Genomic DNA, 24,499 nt, shown 5'->3' on the forward strand with positions numbered 1-24,499 from the left:
AGGGCTTCACCCAAAAGCCAGGCATTGATTTCGATGAATGTTTTTCACCTGTAGTTAGACATTCTAGTTTGAGATTGTTATTTGCTTTAGCAGTTCAGCTTCAGTTGGATATTTGTCACTTAGATGTAGATACTGCATTTTTAAATGGTTTTCTTAATGAAAATGTGTATATGATGAAACCTCAATTTTTTCATGTTAGTCATGATAATGTGAACAAGGTTCTGCGTTTAAAACGTGCTATTTATGGCTTAAAACAGTCATCAAGGGCATGGTATAAAAGAGTTGATGATTTGTTGCAATCTTTAGGTTTTAAAAGAAGTAAACTAGAACCATGTTTGTTTATAAAAATGGATAAAAATGTAAAAGTTATTATTGCATTGTATGTTGATGATTTCTTTGTATTTTCAAATAATCAAAAGGAAACAGATTTGTTAAAAGAAAGTTTGTCATCTAAGTTCAAAATTAAAGACTTGGGATGTATTAAAAATTGTTTAGGTATGGATGTAGCAATGGATAAAGAGAATGGTATTATAACTTTAAGTCAAGAAAGGTATATTGATGAATTACTGTTAAAGTTTAATATTTCTGATTGTAAGTTTGCAGATACACCTATTGAACCTAAATTGAATTTAACTAAAAGTGAGAATTGTGATAAAAAGTTACCTTATCAGAAACTAATTGGATCGCTTATGTATATAGCTGTGCTCACACGTCCTGATATTGTATTTTCTGTTAATTTCCTAAGCCAATTTAACAATTGTTACACAAAAGAACATTGGGCCTATGCAAAGAGGGTTCTAAAGTACTTAAAGAAAACTAAATCTATGTGTTTAAAGTTTTTAGCTAGTGGTAATAATCAGTTAGAAGCTTTTGTAGATGCAGATTGGGCAAGTAATGTAATTGATAGGAGATCTTATACAGGATATTTCTTTAGAATGTCGAATTGTGCAATATCTTGGGAAACTAAGAAGCAGGTTACTGTAGCATTGTCAAGTACGGAGGCTGAATATATGGGCATTTCAGAATGTTGTAAAGAGGCTGTGTATTTGCGAAATTTGTTATTTGAATTAACTGGAGTAACTTATCCAATACCAATATTTAATGATAATCAGTCAGCCCATAAGTTGTCAGCAAATCCTGTCCACCATAAAAGGTCAAAACATATAGATGTGCGGTACCATTTTTGTAGAGAAAAAGTCGCTAATGAAATAGTAAAAATTAAATACTTGTCGACTTCAGAGATGCCTGCGGATCTACTTACTAAGGGTTTATGTAAAATGAAACATTATAATTTTTTAGGAATGTTTGGTTTATTTGATAAAAATAATATGTAATGGATATATGTATTGTTGTGTGTTTGCATCTTTTATTTTGTTAAGTGGGGATGTTGAAATGTATAACAAAATATATACCTACTAGCGCCATCTGCTAGACTGTTTGTTAATATTGTTTTTACAATAAAGTGTCAGTTGACAGTTGTTACTTGACCTCTGTGCGTATCATTTACACTTATTAATACATGTAATGATATTTTTTTTAACGCGCTTTGTTGTACGCAATAGGCTGCCAGCTGGTTATGAATAGATTTTTCTTGTACTGTTTTTTTTACAGCTTCTACAAATTGACCTTTGACATAACTGTCATCTTGATTTTTTGGTGTGCCTGATCCCATATCTTTAGCCTTTATAAATTTTAAAGTGGTGCCCACCGTAGCTAATTTAGGCTTAGCCCAATAACATTTTTTTTCTGTTGGGGATGGTTCCTCGCTTCGTCTGTGAAGCCACATAAGAAATGCTACACCGTGCTTACAACCTCCCAGTTGAGCAGCACAATCATGACACTCAATGTTTACTATTATTTCTTGTGTTTCATCACAAGTAAATGTGCAGCAATAAGCTTTACCCTTTATTTTATGTTCTGGTGTAATTTTTGCTTTGACTGTGCATATATCTCCTATTCTTTGCACTTGAACAAATCCCACAGCTTCATCACCATATGATTCACGCCCTGACCTGAAAAAATATCGGCGTTAAAATATCGGCGTGAAGAAAAGTAAGGTTAAGTGTACCTAACAACGCGACACGCGTACCCGTCGAGAAGGAAGAATACTTGCCCTAGCAGGTCAAGGCAGGAAGGCAAGATGGAGGGAAGCAACAACAGCAGTGTTATTAAGCTGGAAGGCTCCAGAAACTGGAACATCTGGAAATTTCAAACAACCGTACTCTTGCGAGGTTATGGTTGGCTGGACATAGTCGAAGGAACAATTTTAAAACCAGAGGAAGCTGGTCAAAAAGCTGCCTGGGAAGCAAAGGATGCTAAAGCTCAAACGTTGTTGGTGACAAGAATGAGCGAAGATGTTATGCTACACATCATTTCTTGTACATCCTCGGCTGACATGTGGACAAAACTACAAAGTGTATTCGAGCAAAAGTCAGAGACCAGTATTCATATTGTACAGCAGAGATTTTTTCAATATAAATATGAAGCGGGGACTGAGATGTCAGTATTTTTGTCAAGGATTCAAGAAATGCAAAACAAGTTAAAGCAATTGGGTGAAGAGATCTCCGACAAGCTTGTTATAACAAAAATATTAATGTCTCTGCCGGACCAATACAAACATTTTGTCTCAGCGTGGAAGTCTGCACCTGACCATAAGCAAACATTTGACAATTTAGTGGCCAGGTTGTTAGTTGAAGAAGAAAGGGTGAAGGAGAAGAATTATGATCCAGAGCAGGCATCATCATCTGCATTTGTTGCCCGGAACAGGAGTGGTGTAAAATGTTTCAACTGTGGGAGGCTTGGACATGTTCAAAGTGAGTGTAGAAGTAAGAACAATAAAAATAACAGTGAAGAAAAAATGAACAATAATAACTGTTTTTATTGTGGCAAAGCTGGACATTGTAAGGCGCAGTGCTGGTTCAGGAAGAATAAAATAATGACAAAAGACAATAAGAATAGTAAAAAGAGTAAAGAAAGTAATGCATTTGTTGTGTCGAGTGGACAAAATCTAGAATCCAAGTGGCTGGTGGACTCTGGGGCAAGTGAACATATCGCACCCCCAGATCAACACTGCACTAAGTCAAAACAGGAATTATTTGAGTATCGACTAAAAACTGTTCTCTCATGTTAGATGAAAAGTTATTCCTAGGTGTTTTAGATATTGTGTGATGAATCAAATGCTTATCAGTATGGCATTAGTTAATTACTGTAAAAAGTTCACATAAAGTGTTAAATCCTTACTTTTCAACTTAATTCACTGTTGTAAAACTATTGAACCAATAAAATAAAAAATATTTCTATTTACTCCGTTCTTACTGATTGATTCTGAAATAATGCAGTGTAATCCTATCATATATTGGTTGTAAATATTCAGCAAAGAATTATCTGTTTCAATTTCAAGAATGTATCCTATATATAGAATGTATAAAACGGTAAATAAAATAACGATGTGTATGATAATCAGCATGCACTTTTATTATACACTGTTACAGTGTCATCAGCTATGTTATGAAAAAAAAAACAGTCTTACATGTTTGTGGTCGTATGAGACCCATAGATCAAAGCAAAAAAAACACAATCTTAAACCAAAAAATATACAAAGATTCAAATAAGAAAAAAAAACAAAGATAAAGATAAAGATTCAAAAGGTAGTAATAAAACGAGGCACAAACTTTAACTTCCTACTTACTTATTAAGTACTTATTTTAAGTGGTAGGTACTTTGCTAACACTCGTGAACATGGCTGCGATAATGGCTTAGCTACCCACATAAAATAATCCAAAAACTGGACTAGATGTTATTTAAATAAAAAGTTAGCCTAATAGGAACATAGAATATATATTTATTTGTACCTATGTACAAAGAACTCTAAGAGCATACCTACTACTTACTTTAACAAGTCTTTTTAGTTTAACAAGTCTTATTTAAATCACAACAGTGTAACATCACAGGTTTACTTACATAATAATTATCTATGGACTGCCTTAAAATTACTATAAAAAATAAAATAACAACAGGGTACTCAGATATCGAAATTAGGTTTCCTGTAAGTGCTGTGCTACTCTAAATTTAATGCTGTCTTGTAATAAGAGTTGACATAATTAGTGGGAATAATATTTTTTTCAATTAATTCCATTATATCTCTCTTTTTGTTTTCAGCCAGAGGTTGTTTTTCTGTATATGCTTTAAGCAATTGTGGAGAAAAGTTTTGATCTTTGTAGCGCCTTGATCGATTTCGAACACAAACTTTCTTAAAATCAGTTTCACTGTACGATGTTTTATAGAAGACATTCAAAGGATGTTGCTTTTCAACGCGAAGTTGCTTAATGTCAATCCACTTGACTTGGTTATTGTCCTCATCCACATTGAAATTATTGCCCCAAGATTCCTGAAGGACTTTAAGGTCATAAAAGTCGTTGTGTAAAAGTTCTTTTACATGATACGGCTGTCCTGTTTTTTTCGCAGTACGAATTAAAGTAGCATATTGCTGTGGGCAATAAATAGGACCAGATTTTAAGTGTCTTTTAATCTGTTTTTCTATTACACTGTGGACGTTGTCCCCTTCATTTTGAGAATGTCCGCGGATCAAAAATTTATGTGTTATGGAATTAACTCTTAGCATATTGTTAACTGCGTAAGCATAGACAGATAGTAAGTATTTGTTTTTTTGTTGCCCACAGCAATTGTCGCTATAGAATATGATATCCACGTCATTATTAGGATCACTTTTTGCAAGAATCAACTCAATGTTTGCAAGGACACAACTACCGATCTCATTTGCACCACGCTTCGCTTCGGTTTCATCCCAGAAAAAACAAACAACATCCTTTGCATTTAAGTCGCTTACAGTCAAGTTAAGACAGTTAATACGTGATTTATAGAAAAACAGGGAAACTTGTCCTTTAGGAACCTGCATAACTGCTTGGAGGTCGTACACTGCTACAACGACATTTTTATTGTTTTTATCAGCCTCCTTTTCCAATCTGGCCAGTCCTTTTTCTTTCAGGTGGTTTTCATAATTTTCACTTAACCTAGCCTTGTCTTCACCATCGGCATTTTTATAACTTTCGCAAAGGTCACATTGATCCTTCTTTGGAACATAAAATGAAATGTTGAACTCCTCATTGAATATCCTACTAAAAGTTGAAGCTGATGCAGGGGGTAAGTTATTTTGCTCTCTGAGGTTTTTATAATCTCGATACAAGTCTGCTAGGCATTTCTCGCATGAGATATATTCTCGTGTGGTTTGAGCTCTTAGGTAATGAGACTCTATTCTTGGGATAGAGTTTATAAAATTGAACACACTATCTTTTACTTCAGAGTCTATTTTGCGCTGATTTCCATGCTTCCCACGAGCATCAGCGTCTATAAAACCGTCATCTCGTTTCTTTGAAAGGGCTGTCTTAATGTATCTGTCACATACGCTCAGTGTAGCCTTAAAAAAATCTTTGCAGACCCTAATCTTCACACCATCTATTTCAAAATAATACGCCGAATTCAAAGCTCTTAATTTTTGAGAAGTAATGTACCTATATTTTGGTTTTATTTCTTGCGTGTGCCTGACAATGTATTCTCTTTGCCTCTCTAGATCTCCCAGAAGCCAATATTTTTCGAAAATATCCTGCCTTGCCTCTTCGTTTATTTTAGTTTTGCATTTTAATTTACATTTATCGCCACAAGATGGACGGATTCGACGTTCTGCGATCTTTTTTGTGGGGTTTGATAGAGAAACATAAGATTTACCTGTATTGCGCAATGTTTTAGCAATCTTTGATTTCCAGGCAGCAGGGTTTCGTACTCGTTTTCTTCTTGGCTTGGGGTCTGTTGGAGCAGGTTCAATGGAAACAACTTGGGTATCTGCTGCAGATGGGCCTGGTCTATTGGATTCATTATCAGATGAACTGTTCGAGCTGCTAGAGCTTGATGACGATGAGCTGGAGTCTGAAGAGGTACTTGAGCAGGAAGACGAAGATACTCGTCTAGGTATTACAGGTGGCCGGGATTTTTGTCTTTTTTGGATAGAAAAAGTAGGATCCGTATCCGAATCATCTATAAAATCACTTTCATTACTCTTATCAGGTGTTAAAGACTTTTTTGAAGCTACAATAGGTGATACCTCGAGAGCTGATGCTGCAATAGGTGATACCGTGATAGCTGATGACGTGACTGGTGATACCACGAGTGATGATGGTGATGCATTTGCTTCATTTTCAGCACAAATTTTTATTTTTCTTTGTTGAGCAGTTGACCCAGCTTCTTTTGAGGTTGCTTCCATTGCTTTTTCAAGCAACAATAGACCCCGACCCTTCATCATCTGCCAAATAACATAAAATATTAAATTTCATTCATTAATACTGCATTATCTCAAAAAACATGTTAGATCTTCTTTTAAATAAATTAAAAAAACAATTTTCAAAAGTATTCTTTTAGTTTAGATAATAAGTAGTAATTCTTAGTATTAAAAAATAAAATATTGCTCTTTTTACAGAAATTATAACATTATTCAGATTTACCAACAATAGTGCATCATTGAACTAATTTTCACCTTTATCAAACAACACTGTACTATTTTGGAATAATTAAAAAAATATAACATACCTTCGTCACCAATACAGTATTATTTAGAAATACTATCAAATCAGCAGAAACAGGAAATTCACCAACACTGTATTAAAACTAAATAATTCGGAGTAATTTTCTACTTGCATTTAACAATACTTAATTATTACGAAATAATTCACTGTTTCGTAACGTCACTACATGCTGCTTCCATAGACGAACATGTCCCAACTGGAATTAGATTCATATTCGCGGTACGACTCGGTAGTTATTAATTCACTAATAGAGACTTAGCGCGACATCTGTTGGCTGTTTTTGCAAATATAGATATGGCTGTCTTAGTGGTATGCGCGGAAAAAAATTGCCTATTGTTCTAAATAAATAAGTCGATTTTGGGATTTTTAGACTTAATTCAGTATTGTTCTGGGTGTGCGATATGTGTTACGACCGTGCTTTATTTATGTCTTATTCAAGTTTTTCAAGTGATTCTCAAAGATCCGTTATCGTGGGTAATGGAGCGGCGATAAGTGTGTTGGGCTGCGGACAGATGGCGGTGCAAGTGCATAATGGCACTGAATGGATTGACACTACGTTAGATGGCGTTTTGTTCGTTCCGGAATTGAAAACCAATTTGTTCTCTGTAAATCGTGCCATAGACAAAGGATACGTTATGATGACACATACAAATCTCATTAATTCAAATCAAATTTGACCTATTAGTCATACGAATAAAGTCCATAATCAAAATAATTTAAGAAATTCATAAACTTGTTTCGGGAAATTCCCGAGAATAACCAACGTAATTTTACAGAGTTGCCTACATAATGACAAAATATTCCTTAATAAGGTAAATGTTTTCGTCTTTTCCTATAAAGATATCAATCGTGCTAGTGGTTAAATGTCGTAGCATCCCACTGAATGAAACAAACTAAACCACTAGAAAAATCCACTAGCCACTAAAACCAAAATTCGCCCGCTAAAACGTATATCTAAACCACCAGATCTAGTGGAATATCCACTAAGTTGGCAACACTGACTATGGGTGATATTACCATAAAGTACAGATTCGGACAACTCTAAATCAGTAACCGTTAGAGATAGAAATACCAAAAATTGCCAGATTGTGTAGTACCTAGACATAGTTTTGCATAAAAAACTAAATTTTGCCAAAAATCTGCCATTCGTAAGTTAAAAGTTTACCATTGAGGTGACGATATCATCTAAAACAAAAAAAGAAGAATTCTTTACATTGCAAACTGAAAGTAAAGTTACAGTGCAATTTTTTGTTAACATTATCTGAAGTTAGGTTAATAAGGTAATAATGTTGCTTGTGCTTAATTAGGGTGGCTTTAATCTTAATGTTTTTCTTATATATTTTAAGAAATTGCATAATATCATCTCCTGTGGGCTTTTGTAACAAAAAGTCAAATTTGGTTTTGGTTAGAATTCAGTAGAGGTTAAATCTGATCAGAAAGTAGTATAAAATTATTCCTTTTAAAATTGATTATTATCATTATTGCAGGATTTTTCAATTTATCTTTGTGTGTGACCTTAACTTGAACATTTTTTTTTTCAGGAAACTAATAATTTTAATATCACAGCTTTGCAAACATTGTTTAAGATTGACGTAAGAACCAAAGTTTGGTTTCTTGTGCTTGATGAGGATGTGTTTTTAAAGAAATTAAACTTTATAAAGGAAATTCGAAATGCAGGTATAAAAATATTAGTCTAAAAACTCTAACAAGTGAATGTTACAATAGATATAATAATCAGCATGAAATTAGGTACTTCTAGTATAATTGTACCTACTAGAAAAGCCATACCGTCTAGGTTTTAGAACCTAGAAGTGCCTTTAATGGAAAAATAGAAAATGTAATACAAAATAAATACAAATTATATTAAATGTGTAGACAGTAAAAATATGGCTACAACAAGGACATAACTAAGTAGTACCTTGAAAGTCTTAATATATATATAAATTACGTGTCACGTTGTTTGTCCGCTATGGACTCCTAAACTACTGAACCGATTTCAATCAAATTTGCACACCGTGTGCGGTTTGATCCAACTTACAAGATAGGATAGCTTATATCTCAATTTATACCTGCAATATTATTTTATTGCAAATTATTTGTTTATTATTTGATAGTCACAATTCTAACAGATGGCGCTGTGTTGAAAGTACCAACGTTTCACATAAGCTACAATTTAATGACATAACCACCAAAAAAAGCATGGTGGTCCCCATGACTGGTGATCTCCTACCGTTTCCCTTGAATAGTTTACTACTATGTAATATAACAAAAACCTTAGCCACAGCAACGCTTGGCCGGTCTGCTAGTATCTTATATGATTTAGTTCTATTTACATATATAAATTATAAAAAATAAATCAGTGGCGCGACAACCTCTTTAGGTCTTGGCCTCAGATTTCTGAACCTGTTTCATGATCATTTTTTAAATCTAATAGGAAAGTAGGTGATCAGCCTCCAGTGCCTGACACACGCCGTCGACTTTTTGGGTCTAAGACATGTCGATTTCCTCACGATGTTTTCCTTCACCGTTCGAGTAAATGTTAAATGCGCACATAAAAAGAAAGTCCATTGGTGCACAACCGAGGATCGAACCTAAGACCTCAGGTATGAGAGTCGCACGCTGAAGCCTAGTGGCCAACACTGCTCATATATAAATTATACCTCATTATATATTTATATTATAAAGATTTAAAGTTCGCGAGGCTGTACAGGGATTACCTCTGTATCTACTGAATCGATTTTGAAAACAAATTTTCCTATAGAATGTCACATTATTTGTGAGTGTTAAAAATCCCTGAAAACAAAAAACTTGCAAAGTAAGTCCAGGGCCGGATTTAAAGAAATACATCTCTTGCCTTTATTTGGTTTCATTGAAGATCTCTGTTGCTTCTACCAGTTTTAGTAGTTAAACAATTTTAAATTTTATATGTACATATTATTATAATTTTTGTTGATTGTGTATTTGTTTAAGTGTTAACTAAATATTATATTTATTGTTGCAATTTTTTGTTAACATTATCTGAAGTTAGGTTAATAAGGTAATAATGTTGCTTGTGCTTAATTAGGGTGGCTTTAATCTTAATGTTTTTCTTATATATTTTAAGAAATTGCATAATATCATCTCCTGTGGGCTTTTGTAACAAAAAGTCAAATTTGGTTTTGGTTAGAATTCAGTAGAGGTTAAATCTGATCAGAAAGTAGTATAAAATTATTCCTTTTAAAATTGATTATTATCATTATTGCAGGATTTTTCAATTTATCTTTGTGTGTGACCTTAACTTGAACATTTTTTTTTTTCAGGAAACTAATAATTTTAATATCATAGCTTTGCAAACATTGTTTAAGATTGACGTAAGAACCAAAGTTTGGTTTCTTGTGCTTGATGAGGATGTGTTTTTAAAGAAATTAAACTTTATAAAGGAAATTCGAAATGCAGGTATAAAAATATTAGTCTAAAAACTCTAACAAGTGAATGTTACAATAGATATAATAATCAGCATGAAATTAGGTACTTCTAGTATAATTGTACCTACTAGAAAAGCCATACCGTCTAGGTTTTAGAACCTAGAAGTGCCTTTAATGGAAAAATAGAAAATGTAATACAAAATAAATACAAATTATATTAAATGTGTAGACAGTAAAAATATGGCTACAACAAGGACATAACTAAGTAGTACCTTGAAAGTCTTAATATATATATAAATTACGTGTCACGTTGTTTGTCCGCTATGGACTCCTAAACTACTGAACCGATTTCAATCAAATTTGCACACCGTGTGCGGTTTGATCCAACTTACAAGATAGGATAGCTTATATCTCAATTTATACCTGCAATATTATTTTATTGCAAATTATTTGTTTATTATTTGATAGTCACAATTCTAACAGATGGCGCTGTGTTGAAAGTACCAACGTTTCACATAAGCTACAATTTAATGACATAACCACCAAAAAAAGCATGGTGGTCCCCATGACTGGTGATCTCCTACCGTTTCCCTTGAATAGTTTACTACTATGTAATATAACAAAAACCTTAGCCACAGCAACGCTTGGCCGGTCTGCTAGTATCTTATATGATTTAGTTCTATTTACATATATAAATTATAAAAAATAAATCAGTGGCGCGACAACCTCTTTAGGTCTTGGCCTCAGATTTCTGAACCTGTTTCATGATCATTTTTTAAATCTAATAGGAAAGTAGGTGATCAGCCTCCAGTGCCTGACACACGCCGTCGACTTTTTGGGTCTAAGACATGTCGATTTCCTCACGATGTTTTCCTTCACCGTTCGAGTAAATGTTAAATGCGCACATAAAAAGAAAGTCCATTGGTGCACAACCGAGGATCGAACCTAAGACCTCAGGTATGAGAGTCGCACGCTGAAGCCTAGTGGCCAACACTGCTCATATATAAATTATACCTCATTATATATTTATATTATAAAGATTTAAAGTTCGCGAGGCTGTACAGGGATTACCTCTGTATCTACTGAATCGATTTTGAAAACAAATTTTCCTATAGAATGTCACATTATTTGTGAGTGTTAAAAATCCCTGAAAACAAAAAACTTGCAAAGTAAGTCCAGGGCCGGATTTAAAGAAATACATCTCTTGCCTTTATTTGGTTTCATTGAAGATCTCTGTTGCTTCTACCAGTTTTAGTAGTTAAACAATTTTAAATTTTATATGTACATATTATTATAATTTTTGTTGATTGTGTATTTGTTTAAGTGTTAACTAAATATTATATTTATTGTTGCAATTTTTTGTTAACATTATCTGAAGTTAGGTTAATAAGGTAATAATGTTGCTTGTGCTTAATTAGGGTGGCTTTAATCTTAATGTTTTTCTTATATATTTTAAGAAATTGCATAATATCATCTCCTGTGGGCTTTTGTAACAAAAAGTCAAATTTGGTTTTGGTTAGAATTCAGTAGAGGTTAAATCTGATCAGAAAGTAGTATAAAATTATTCCTTTTAAAATTGATTATTATCATTATTGCAGGATTTTTCAATTTATCTTTGTGTGTGACCTTAACTTGAACATTTTTTTTTTTCAGGAAACTAATAATTTTAATATCATAGCTTTGCAAACATTGTTTAAGATTGACGTAAGAACCAAAGTTTGGTTTCTTGTGCTTGATGAGGATGTGTTTTTAAAGAAATTAAACTTTATAAAGGAAATTCGAAATGCAGGTATAAAAATATTAGTCTAAAAACTCTAACAAGTGAATGTTACAATAGATATAATAATCAGCATGAAATTAGGTACTTCTAGTATAATTGTACCTACTAGAAAAGCCATACCGTCTAGGTTTTAGAACCTAGAAGTGCCTTTAATGGAAAAATAGAAAATGTAATACAAAATAAATACAAATTATATTAAATGTGTAGACAGTAAAAATATGGCTACAACAAGGACATAACTAAGTAGTACCTTGAAAGTCTTAATATATATATAAATTACGTGTCACGTTGTTTGTCCGCTATGGACTCCTAAACTACTGAACCGATTTCAATCAAATTTGCACACCGTGTGCGGTTTGATCCAACTTACAAGATAGGATAGCTTATATCTCAATTTATACCTGCAATATTATTTTATTGCAAATTATTTGTTTATTATTTGATAGTCACAATTCTAACAGATGGCGCTGTGTTGAAAGTACCAACGTTTCACATAAGCTACAATTTAATGACATAACCACCAAAAAAAGCATGGTGGTCCCCATGACTGGTGATCTCCTACCGTTTCCCTTGAATAGTTTACTACTATGTAATATAACAAAAACCTTAGCCACAGCAACGCTTGGCCGGTCTGCTAGTATCTTATATGATTTAGTTCTATTTACATATATAAATTATAAAAAATAAATCAGTGGCGCGACAACCTCTTTAGGTCTTGGCCTCAGATTTCTGAACCTGTTTCATGATCATTTTTTAAATCTAATAGGAAAGTAGGTGATCAGCCTCCAGTGCCTGACACACGCCGTCGACTTTTTGGGTCTAAGACATGTCGATTTCCTCACGATGTTTTCCTTCACCGTTCGAGTAAATGTTAAATGCGCACATAAAAAGAAAGTCCATTGGTGCACAACCGAGGATCGAACCTAAGACCTCAGGTATGAGAGTCGCACGCTGAAGCCTAGTGGCCAACACTGCTCATATATAAATTATACCTCATTATATATTTATATTATAAAGATTTAAAGTTCGCGAGGCTGTACAGGGATTACCTCTGTATCTACTGAATCGATTTTGAAAACAAATTTTCCTATAGAATGTCACATTATTTGTGAGTGTTAAAAATCCCTGAAAACAAAAAACTTGCAAAGTAAGTCCAGGGCCGGATTTAAAGGTCTGGAGTTCTCGGAGCAACAAAGGCTCCCTGGCTCCAAATTATTTTCCAAATAAAATTTCAGTCGAGTTTTTCAATCAATAATTTATTGTAAAACCAAGTAGATTCCTTTAGTAATTAACAAACATAAATCTTTGTACTGGGCACAAATTCTATTTATGGGGGCGTTACGAGAAAAGTTATTTGTATTAATCGTGAAAAGATTTAGTACGTCTTGAAATCTCCTCAGAATATCCTCATGTATGTGTAACATCAGCTGCCCTTTTGATTATGCCACTTGCCGCGATATCTTCCATGCCTAAAAGGGACCAAATTAAATAGCTTTATAGATTCATATCATTATATATAATTACAGACAATAGGTGTCGTTTGGTCGTCCCGGAATGTGTTTTGAATCGTATTCAAAAGGGAACAACATCTGTTAACAAGATACATATGAGGAGAGCATTACAAGCAGCCATATTTATTTCTAATGTCTTAACGGAAAACTGTGCCATTGTTGGTAAGTGATTTTATTAATTACCCCCGCGAACTTTGTTTCGCCTTAATATGATTTTATTACTATGGCTACCTTTTTATAAGCTAAATAACAACATAAGGAACACTTTGATATCCCATACACACTGTTCGCTTTTCCGGAATAAAATCCAATTTTTCTCTACATAAAAACCTTCCTCAAAGTTGATAAAAAATAAATTTAAGAATAAATAAAAAAGAAAATACTCTAGCCGTCTTTGACTTTTGTGCTTAGCAACATATTTTGCGATTCATTTTTTTTATATCGATTTTACGGTAAAAAAGTCTGATCTTGTCTGGTTGAATTGAGTACAGCATATCGTGTACAATGTACTGTACATGCTAATACACTTTTCCTACATGGACTCACTTTAACAGCACTACGCGCTATAACTGGGGTTACCACCTTTTTTTGCAATAAAGAATAAAGAAATCACATGCGAAATAAAGTATTTTCGTGTACTTTATTGTTCTCATATAGTATAGACTATAGAGTACAATAACTTGAAATAACGTACAATACTTTATTATAAAGCACGAATGGCAACCCTAGCTATAGCCTATACCACACTTTCACTAATAAGAAAACTTGGGTTCACCTTTGCATTCTAACAAGAGGACCTGCGACTAATTATCTTAGCAATTCTAACATTATTCTGTTTTCTCCCGAGGGTTTAGGGATCTATACGTTACAGAAACGTTATACATTTTTTTAATTTTTTTATTTATAAACACGTTGCTACACTCAAAGATGTGCTCTTAAATATATATAATTATATTATTACAATAATATTTATAGAAAAAATTTAACTATCTAATCTTATATACAAATTTTGTTTCAGATAAAGAAAATCGTCATGATGATCATACACAAAATATCGTTGCATGTTATAGAAAATACAGCCAAAAGGACTACAAAGTTGTAAGTTTATTAAATTTTGTTGTGGTTCCGAGAAGGAAAATGATTTTAAATATTTTAACTGTTTTACTTTGTTCTTTCTTAGGTTTTGTTAACAGAAAATAATATCAATCAAAATATAAACGTAACAAGTCCCATATTTCGGATGGAAGAAGTTGAATATTTCATGATATATGGGGAATTAAAGGAGACGTCACCTCGAAAAGTATTTAACTCAACAATTACGGTCACAATGCCAAATAATCCAAGAAAGAGTTTCTCCAGTAAAACTAAAGTAGGGATAAGAGATCCACAAATCAAAAGATATATAGAACAAGAAGAGCATAATGTATCTGATTCAAAATCAATACAGAGAGAAGAGTCAGAAATGAAAATGGAGGTGGGTAGTTTAACTGATGAGAAAAAAATAAATCCAGGGACAATCTGCAACACACTATCAAATACCTCGTTTCATGATACAGAATATGGAGATGTTGATAAAAACGTTATGTTTGAAGTTACAAGTGAACTGATGAAAGGGAACCTAGTATCCAAGTCAGAAGAGTGGATTTCGCGATTCACACAAATACTGGAAGAAGCTCTTAATCAGGTTCTACAAGAGGCAGCTTTTCAGACAATACCTCCACCTTGGACGATGTATGAGGCTTGTGAGTGTATTAAACGGGGATTTAAAAATGACGCTGATATTGTTGATGCGGCAAATAAGTTGGGGGATATTATATTTGATAATGGAGCTTTGAGAGGTGAGATTTTCTTCCAGCATTTATTTGCATAAAAAGTTAGAGTCACGGATTCACTTGGTCCTAAACAGCTTGGATCATCGTATCTTTACCTCAATTAGTTAAATAATATGTTGTTTTTTGTTTTATTAGAATGTTAAATGAAAACGTAAATTTACACTAATATTTTATTACTTTCAACGTTTTTCTAAAGAAATTTGTTATTTATGTTGAACCGTTGTTACAGGTAAAATTAACCACAACATAAATCCATCTACATTTATGAAAATCTATAGTTACGGCGTTTACCTCGTTGATGCGTTACAGGTAAAATATTTATATTCTCTTACACTTTTGTGTAACTAACAATATTCACCATATATTTCATTTATTTCTCACTGCCCTCATCACTCGCGTGAATTTCGTGTGATTTGGCTTTATACCGTTATATTACAGTATTTACAGCAATAGAGTAGTTTTTGAGTTTATCGTCTTCAAACACGTGGCCAGGGCCTTCATTTTGTAATATAACATCGTAAAGATAGTCTTTAATTTAGTAGTGATTACTTATATACTATAATAAACTGTTTTGCAATAAAACGGGCACCTAAGGAAGTTTATTTCGATTCGATTTCAGTTAATTGAAATTTAATTCGCGGACTGGCTGTCAATTGTGGTAATTCGTTTATTAATTTTTGGTTATTTTTTAAAAATTTATCCACACGGCTAAACATGCTCTTTTGGAATGTTTTTTTATAAGTAATTACTACTTAATATTGGGCATATAATAAATGACCGCGCGCGCGGATTTAAATTACGAATTGTAATTTAAATTCAATTGAAATCTGTAAACTCTTTAAGTGTCAATTCCTGAGGAATACCTGGTTTTGGTCATTTACTTCATTATCTTGAAATTAGCCTAAAATTCCTACTGAAAATATATTTTTTTACTAAAATAAGCATTTTGGCGTTTATTCTCTCAATCAATGGTCGTGCGTCCCGAGAGTCACATTTGTTTTTTAACATGGTAAGGATACCGGCATGTCATAGATTTAAAAAAATGGACGATAAAAAAAAATATGTCTATTATGGACCATAAGATACATGTATCACTTATTCCACGTCATTAAATTTGAATTTGTAGGCATCCCTACTCATCGGCAAAGAAGATATGAGACACAAAAGATTGATTGACGTGCCATTGAGTTATCACTTTACATTCTTTAAACTTAATATAATGCAATTATATTTTAGGGCGTTTTCAAAGATGACGAAAATGTACAGGCAGCTGAGAAATTATTAGCCAAGTTACTACTCGATATTGAGACGCCGGATTTGAATAACTCGTTTAATGAAATCGATGCAATAAATGAGCATAGCGATGAAGGTATATTTGTAAAAGTGACATTTTTAGTTTAAAAATATAAGGATTTTGTGTAATAAAAAGAAGGCTTTTAATTATATTTATTCTGCGCGGTACATAACATATTTCAACATTAAATTTCAGTAAATATCGTAGCCTGTTACTCTGGCGTAATGTAGCATTAAAATTGTGAAAGAATTTTGAAACCGTTTTCGCATTTATTTGTTACAACTACAAAATATCTTTTCTCTTTTTAATATTAGTAAGTGTAGATTTACATAATTCGGCGTTTTAAACATACGTCGTCGATACGTAATAAATTCAATTTAGTTTGTTTTTCAGCTTCGCCACAAAAAACATCCCAAAATCATTCGCCACCATCCAGAATCACCCGTTCAAAGGCTAGAAAGATTATGACATCAGTAAGTATTAAGTAGCATTATTTATGCAAAATTACTTTTCTATTTTTTTATTTTTATGAGATATTAAACTTTTGGAACAAATGACATCAAACATGGACAATCAAAATTTTAATGATTGGCCCAAGTTATGTTATATATTTGTTAAACTTATACATGTAAATTTTCAACAATATTTTAGGTCCAGGAACGAGCCCATCACTCTAAAGATAAACTTCTTCAGTTTTTGCCGGGAAAAGAAAACTTTTTATCAAATTTTGATGCTTATTTCAAAAAGAGCGATTCCTTTATTTTAATAAGGCTTAACGCATTTATACTGGTGCAGTCACCGGTAAAAATTACGGAACAATACAATAAAATAAATAACTTTAAGGCACTTACCTGAGAAAATTGTTCTCTGATTTCTGCTCTCTCTTCATCAGTCAATTTTGTATTATCTGCCATCGTCAATTGAAATTTATCACAGTATTTAAATTCTGATCATCGACAACTAAACCGCTGTTGGAATCCGCACTTTGCACATACACTGTAAATATCACAACACCGATTAAACTAAATGATATAGGCAAATTATTGCATAAAATTCACAATATCACAAATGCAATAATTACATATAAACACAATAAATACCTAAGTACGCGATTTTAATACAAATCGTAACAAATCTACTTGCGGTAAGCGGTCCTCGTACAACGAGTTAAAACAACTTCAAAGTTTGACCGTTGACGACGATAGATTCGTCAAATCCCAAATTCAAAAATATATGAAAGCAAGAGCCAAGTGCCACAGACAAGATTCTGAAAAAAAACAACGGGAGCACTCCGGGAGTGCCGGCAGAAGTGAAAACTTCAATATTAACGTTGTGTTTAATTATAAGTATAAAAGTACTATCATTTATGAGGTAGAATACAATGTTTATTTATTGCGCTATCGTACACAAATATGACAATTTATATGTTGTTATTTATAATATTATATCGTTATTTATATATTACATTAAATTTTATCTCTCAGAAAAATCAACTTCCATCCATAATTTCGACGACTTTTACACAATCGTTATTATCAGAATCATCATCGCAAATTTTTACAACTGATACAATTGGTTTATGATAACTGAAGTAAGAAACAAACAGTTTTGATTCGAACCTATTTAAGTGTCTAATAAAGACCGTACTCATTTGCTATAATTAGATTAACTTTATTTGTCATTTTAAAAACGTATTTACGTACGTACGCGACAATCAGGACATTGACACGTTATTAAAACTTATCAATACTATTTCCTCGTGGATGCTTCCAATAACAGAAGAGACTTTGTAAGGGATAAAAACTAGCCAATTCACTGACCTCCCAAAACCAATTTGCATACTTTTTTCTCCTATAGGGTGACCCTGAATACATGTGTGGCAGACTCAAGGCCGTACCCAGACATAATAGTCTATAGTTATAATATCTGATTAGGGCTCGAAACTGGAAGAGTTCTCCGAAATTTCGACGTACGGATACATTTTTTAATTTAACTGTTTCATGTATAATTACGAGGTATAATATACTTAGTGGTCCCAAATACGTACGGCCAGACATTTTTTTAAATACACTAATGAACATTTATAAAATAATTATTCCTGTGTAACATAGCCTAATATGTTAGTAGGATTCAAATCGAAGATTTTTTGAAATCATATATGTTTTTGAGTTAATATATAATAATTGTTACAAACAAAATAAATACATTTTTAGTTTAAATTAAACCGGTTCAAGGCAAGCGTGTCCTCAAAAAATAATTGTGTTTAATAAAACAGGATTGCCCTGTGTAGCGTTGAAATTCCTTATCTCTGTGATAAGTATACAATTCTTCCTATTCCTATACAGTTTGCCCACTCTTGTACTCATACGAGAACTGAAAATAGAATTCGATTTAAGTCGAGTTGAATAAAAAACAAGATGTCTGGTATTACTGTCTCTTAAGTACTATAAAGTAGTTACTTTATACTTTGTATAAAGCCTCTTCATCGCCCAATAAGTTATATAATATAGGGTTCGGACCTGGAGGCATATATGTGTGCGATAGGAATAAAATATTGTTTTGTCTTGACGTAAACAGTATTAATTGAACTGTATGTCTTAAATTGCTTATTATCTTAATATATATAAATTACGTGTCACGTTGTTTGTCCGCTATGGACTCCTAAACTACCGAATCGATATCAATCAAATTTCCAACTTAAAAGATAGGATAGCTTACATCTCAATTTATACCCGCAATATTATTTTATTGCAAAATACTTGTTTATTATTTAACAGTCACAATTCTAACAGATGGCGCTGTCTTGAAAGTACCAACGTTTCACATACACTACAATTTAATGGCATACCCACCAATAAAGCATGGTGGTCCCCATGACTGATGTTATCCTACCGTTTCCCTTGAATAGTTTGCTACTATGTAATATAACAAAAACCTTAGCCACAGCAACGCTTGGCCGGCCTGCTAGTAATATATAAATTATAATTGTTTCATATACACTAAAATTTACCGCACTGGAATCTGGATAGTGGATTTTGGGTCTATTGCACCAATTGTTTTTGTTCACCGACTAGCAAAACAAAACATTTAATATTCGAAACCGTGATACAAATCCTGGAAAATTCTTCGATTTATTAATAAATATTCTCCATTTCCAGCAATCATAGGACCATGGGTGCGCGATACGGACATCTCATCAAAGGGCAGCGAGGATAAAATAGAACTTAAGACGGACTATTTCAATATTAAGGAGTCCGGGCTGTATTTAGTGTATGCACAAGTGAGTAACAAAAATAGAATCGGAATCGGAATGCGCTAACATTGCATCTATTTATTTGATATTACTGCTTTTCGTGTGCTAAATTATATAATATCATAATTCTATTGTTTTTTGAACACTGCATCGTATGTCTTTTGTTTCATAATAAATAAATCAGTGGCGCTACAACTTTTTCTGCTGGGCCTCAGATTTCTTTGTTTCATGATCATTTGTCAATCGAATAGGCAAGTAGGTGGTGATCAGCCTCCCGTGCCTGACACACGCCGTCGACTTTTTGGGTCTAAGGCAAGCCGGTTTCCTCACGATGTTTTCCTTCACCGTTTGAGCGAATGTAAGATGCGTATATAGACAGAAAGTCCATTGATGGACAGCCGGAAATCGAACCTACCATCTCAGGGATGAGATTCGCACGCTGAAGCCACTAGACCAACACTGCTTTACTTTTGGCTGCATTTGTTTTAAATAATTTGGATATTATTATTGAGCTTTTGCGATGTATAAAATCCCGTTTCCCTGTGATTGAGTGTAGCAGACTTCGGACGTTTATTTTTCAATCTCAAGGCAGGATGTCTTACAACCAGAATCTATTATTGGTTCACCATTATACCGTATAGTCTGTGAGATCGTACTAACAGACTTAACTAAGTTATTTGTTGATTAAGCCTTTATAAATCGTAATGTTATTAAAACATCGGCTTTTAATTATCGCCTTAAATATATACGAACGCGTTACTACAGATAAATTGCGCATTTTATGAATTAATATTTAATTTTATCATTAACTCTTTTAGTCGGTAAACGTTATGAAAATTAGCCACGAAAATATCGACATGTAAACCAAAAAATCATATGTAATCTGATTATCTACTTTTGAAATGATATGTAATTAATAAAAGGTTAATGAAACGCAAACTGTGTCTGATATGTCTGATCAAGTGGGTATGGGACTTTATGCATACAAGACGTAATAAATTTTACGTTTAAAATAATTGCTAGCTTCGGAAGGTCCTTAATGTACCTACATGAAAGCAATTAGATGTTCATTAGTGGTTAAATTGTTGTAAAGTAATATTCACCGACAATGGAAATTATTGAACTCGTGCACTCATTTATTTGCTAGATTGTTTACAAATAAGGCCACTTGTTGTTTACGTAGTTATATAATCCCGTGTGTCACCACCATAGGATAATTATATTTTATATAAACAAAAACCATTGCAACATAGTAGTACAAAGATCCTTTATATTTCATTAGCGGAAATGCTGTTACATGATTCTACGAACCACTCTTAGTTCTTACTAAGTAACGTTTCCTAGTGGAGCGTGAGAACAATGTATCAGCAGATCGGTCACGTAGGCCTTTAAGAATAGGATATAAATATAATAGAATACTTGTAATATTTAGTATTAAACGGACCTCAAATCGGACCGGTTGTACTCATTTTAACTTTAAGTTTTTAAAAACCCTTTTTCGCGGACCCACTACTTGACTACGTTGTTAATACTATCAATAGACACGAGATAGTAATCGTATATATTTATACAAGTACTGCGTTATTATACTAATCTAGAGTCATGCGCTAATTTTATTGATTAGCTCATGTATGGAACAGATTTTTGCGTCAATATCAGATGTTTTTAAGGATCCGTTCTCCTACTTATAACGGGCCGATTAGTGCAGTGATTTGTGTATACAAATATAGATATTACGCCTAAAGAAGGCAAGCAAAATGCAAAAGTTTATTAATTATTATCTGAAAACGGAAAAACATTAAATAAATTCATTTTTGATTCATAAGAATTATAATCCAGTAGTATTGTATCGTGGTTTATTGCATTTTTGTTTTTTTTTTTATTTTTTCCGTCGTTACGAAGACAAATTGTGTTAGACTCTTGTCTACGATGTTTTTCTTTCAAGTAATTGCACATAAGAAAGTAAAGTAAAAAATCATTTAATCATACCTATAGGTAACATAATATACACTTATGTCTCGGCAGTAACGAAATACATATTAATGCTTCTAATTTTACATTTACTGCCAGTTCTCAAATCAAGGGCGTAGAACGGAAGAGAGGAACTGGCAATAAACTCTCCGCCACTCTTTTTAATCGCCATTTTTTTTTACACAACATTTGTAAGGAGCTGCAACAATTACACCATATTCCACATGAAATATAAAGTAATTAATAATAATAACATAAATTAAAAAAAAAAACAAAGACTTGTCCTCTATCAGCAGGAGGCATGGTGAAATAAGAGCACGCACTTACATTCTCGTGGGAACAACACGCAAACACATAGTCGAAATAACTAACATCACCGCATACTCGAATTCAAGTACGACCATTTACCACAAGTAGCACCCGTTCACGAGTATGACGCATGGCCAGCCATCGGCCCCCTCGCAATATTTTAGGGAGAGAGACAACCGGACGCATGGACGCCGACGAGGGGTTTGAACGCACTATTGAGCTGCTGCCTGCTAAACCGGCCAACACTCCTACAAAACTATTCTTAGAGTACTCCTATATGTATTAAACAAATATACCTCCTATATATAAATATATTTTTTCAGGTGGTATACTTAACGCACGCACCAAACGTATACTTTATATTTGCAAGACAGCCGACAAGCACGCCGCGCCTCATCTCAGCCTGTGCCACAGGTGACGATTCCAGTTCCAGACCACTAAATAAGGCTCAAATATCCTGTTCAGTTCAAACAGTTGCACGTTTGCACAAAGGCGACAATGTGAACATCGCCCAGAGAGAAAAGAATAGAACGTTGTTACTCAAATCGGGTTACACATACATTGGTTTCGTGAAACTCAGTTCGTAATTTATCGTGCGCGTGGGCGTTTGATACGCTTATATTCCCTTCTTTAAATTGTTACACTGTTTTAACTAGTTCTATTCTCAAGAAGCACGTACTGTCAAATCGCACTAATTAACGTATTTTGAATTGCTGACTTCGAACGTCAGGTGTAAACTTCGAGGTGATTTTCTTAGGGAAAGATTCAGAGTCGATACTTACCGCGATATGTGACTTCCGTATCTCACAATTCAACACGTTTTTGAAGTTGTCTCTCGACTCATCTTTCCCTAATTAATCTAAGGTTATTCAAAACTTTGCTGCTTCAGATATCTCTATCATAACAGCGCTAACAATTAAGCAAGAGAAATCAGAACTCTAGTTAAAATAGTGTAATTAAATTGAGTTTTTATGAAAAAGGGAGTTAATGTGTATTCCATTTTTATGTGTTATGTATCGCATTGAAAAAGGATATTTAGTTTTGTTATTGGTGCCATAAGTTTTCCATTGTTAATTTGTTTTCCGTTATTTAGAATAATGCAGAATTGTGATTGTGTATGTAAATAGTAATACATCACACGTTGAATGAAGTGAGCAATCGCTTCAATTCATCACTTGTTTACAAAACAAGGACTTTTCAAAATGGTAACACGGAATTTGTAGCTTTGAATTTAGAATTCGTTTGAAATTAGAATTTCGGGTAAGCACAGACTATGAATCAAAAGAATAAATCTCAATATGATCTCGAAATTATTTAAGTTTGTGGGTTTGATCGTTACAACAAAAAATTGTTTGTAGTTTTCGCGTTAATTTTTCGAAATTTTTATATTACAATAATTTAGATTGTTATATTTCTTTGTTACTCAATTCAGCATTTGACCATTTAACTTAGTTTGTTATATTTTTAAAGCGTACTTAAGTGCTATAATATAGAATTTAGGGTCAAGTCATAATTTTTAAGTGAAAAATTTTAATTGTAAAAAATGAAAAGCTTTGTTCGAATTAAATGAAAGAATATAAGATGTTCATTTTCAGCGTTTATTATCTGTGGCTTTTTACTATACGTAATGACGGCTGTACATACTCAGCGAGATATTACGAGAGCGGTTAAAAGCGAGAATGTACATGATGTTCGCATCTCGGCCGTATGATTACGACAACTTAAATTAAATTAAATTAAATTAAATATGTTTATTATGGAACGTAAGATACATGTATCACTTATTCCACGTCATTAAATTTGAAGGCATCCCTACTCATCGGCAAAGAAGACAGAGGGTGTAGGCCGAGAGAAAAAGCCGGCGTAAAAAACTCTCGGTACTCTTTTAAAACAGCAAATCATCAAACAAAACTTATTTATAACAAATATCGCAAATTAATTAGAAGTAGCCTGTCTAGCACTAGTCCCAGGCCCTTTTATCAATTAGATAATCGTTGACTTTATAGTAAGCCTTTTTACACAGCTTTTCTTTAATACATTTCTTAAATTTATTGAAAGGCAGTGATAAAAGAGCTTCTGGGATTTTATTAAAGAAGAGTATCCCTTTCCCCAAAAAAGAATTACTAACTTTAGATAGTCTAGTACGGGGAAATTGCAGCCTGCGTTTGTTCCGTGTATTAACATTGTGCGTATGTTCTATTCTAGTAAACTTATCACTATTTTTGTATACATACATAATATTTTCATAAATATATTGCGAGGGAAAGGTAAGTATATTAATTTCCTTGAATTTATCTCTAAGAGATTCCCTACATTTTAAATTATAGATTGCACGAATAGCCCTCTTCTGCAGGATGAAAATAGTTTCGACATCAGCAGCATGACCCCATAATAATAAGCCATAAGTCATTAAGCTATGAAAGTAACTAAAATAAACAAGTCTAGCTGTATCGACATCAGTTAGAGAGCGAATTTTTTTAACCGCGTAGGCTGCAGAACTAAGTCTCTTCGCCAATCCGTTAATATGAGGGGACCACTGAAGTTTTGAATCC

At 33.2% G+C, this 24,499-nt stretch overlaps 2 protein-coding genes and 1 long non-coding RNA gene across 9 annotated transcripts; 1 reads left to right on the top strand and 2 right to left on the bottom strand.

Annotated features, from left to right (window-relative positions):
- Nucleotides 1–3,449: 3,449 nt before the first annotated feature.
- On the bottom strand, nt 3,450–6,998 carry LOC125058683. The gene is made up of 2 exons (XM_047662806.1): nt 6,598–6,998; nt 3,450–6,313 (listed from the first exon to the last, which is right to left on the bottom strand). Exon 2 carries the CDS (start codon nt 6,311–6,313, stop codon nt 4,058–4,060), a length of 2,256 nt encoding a protein of 751 aa, XP_047518762.1. The 5' UTR covers nt 6,598–6,998; the 3' UTR covers nt 3,450–4,057.
- Nucleotides 6,999–7,853: 855 nt separating this feature from the next.
- Nucleotides 7,854–23,280, top strand: LOC125058690. Of its 7 annotated transcripts, none has more exons than XM_047662823.1 (10): nt 7,854–8,270; nt 9,893–10,028; nt 11,651–11,786; nt 13,304–13,450; nt 14,307–14,386; nt 14,469–15,126; nt 15,350–15,429; nt 16,357–16,489; nt 16,796–16,887; nt 17,066–17,269. In XM_047662823.1, the coding sequence occupies exons 2-10, from the start codon at nt 10,023–10,025 to the stop codon at nt 17,267–17,269; spliced, it is 1,536 nt and encodes a 511-aa protein (XP_047518779.1). In that variant the 5' UTR covers nt 7,854–8,270; nt 9,893–10,022. The 7 variants fall into 7 exon arrangements, with proteins under 7 accessions (XP_047518779.1, XP_047518780.1, XP_047518777.1 ...); XM_047662824.1 differs by having other exon boundaries at nt 16,808–16,887; XM_047662821.1 differs by lacking the exon at nt 17,066–17,269 and adding an exon at nt 22,271–23,280 and having other exon boundaries at nt 7,855–8,270.
- LOC125058718 lies at nt 13,015–17,642 on the bottom strand. The gene is made up of 3 exons (XR_007118481.1): nt 17,515–17,642; nt 17,266–17,410; nt 13,015–13,246 (listed from the first exon to the last, which is right to left on the bottom strand). It is a non-coding gene; the product is annotated as an uncharacterized LOC125058718 (long non-coding RNA).
- Nucleotides 23,281–24,499: the final 1,219 nt, after the last annotated feature.

This window comes from Pieris napi, chromosome 18, assembly GCF_905475465.1.
Source record: "Pieris napi chromosome 18, ilPieNapi1.2, whole genome shotgun sequence".
Classification (NCBI taxonomy): Eukaryota; Metazoa; Arthropoda; class Insecta; order Lepidoptera; family Pieridae; genus Pieris; species Pieris napi.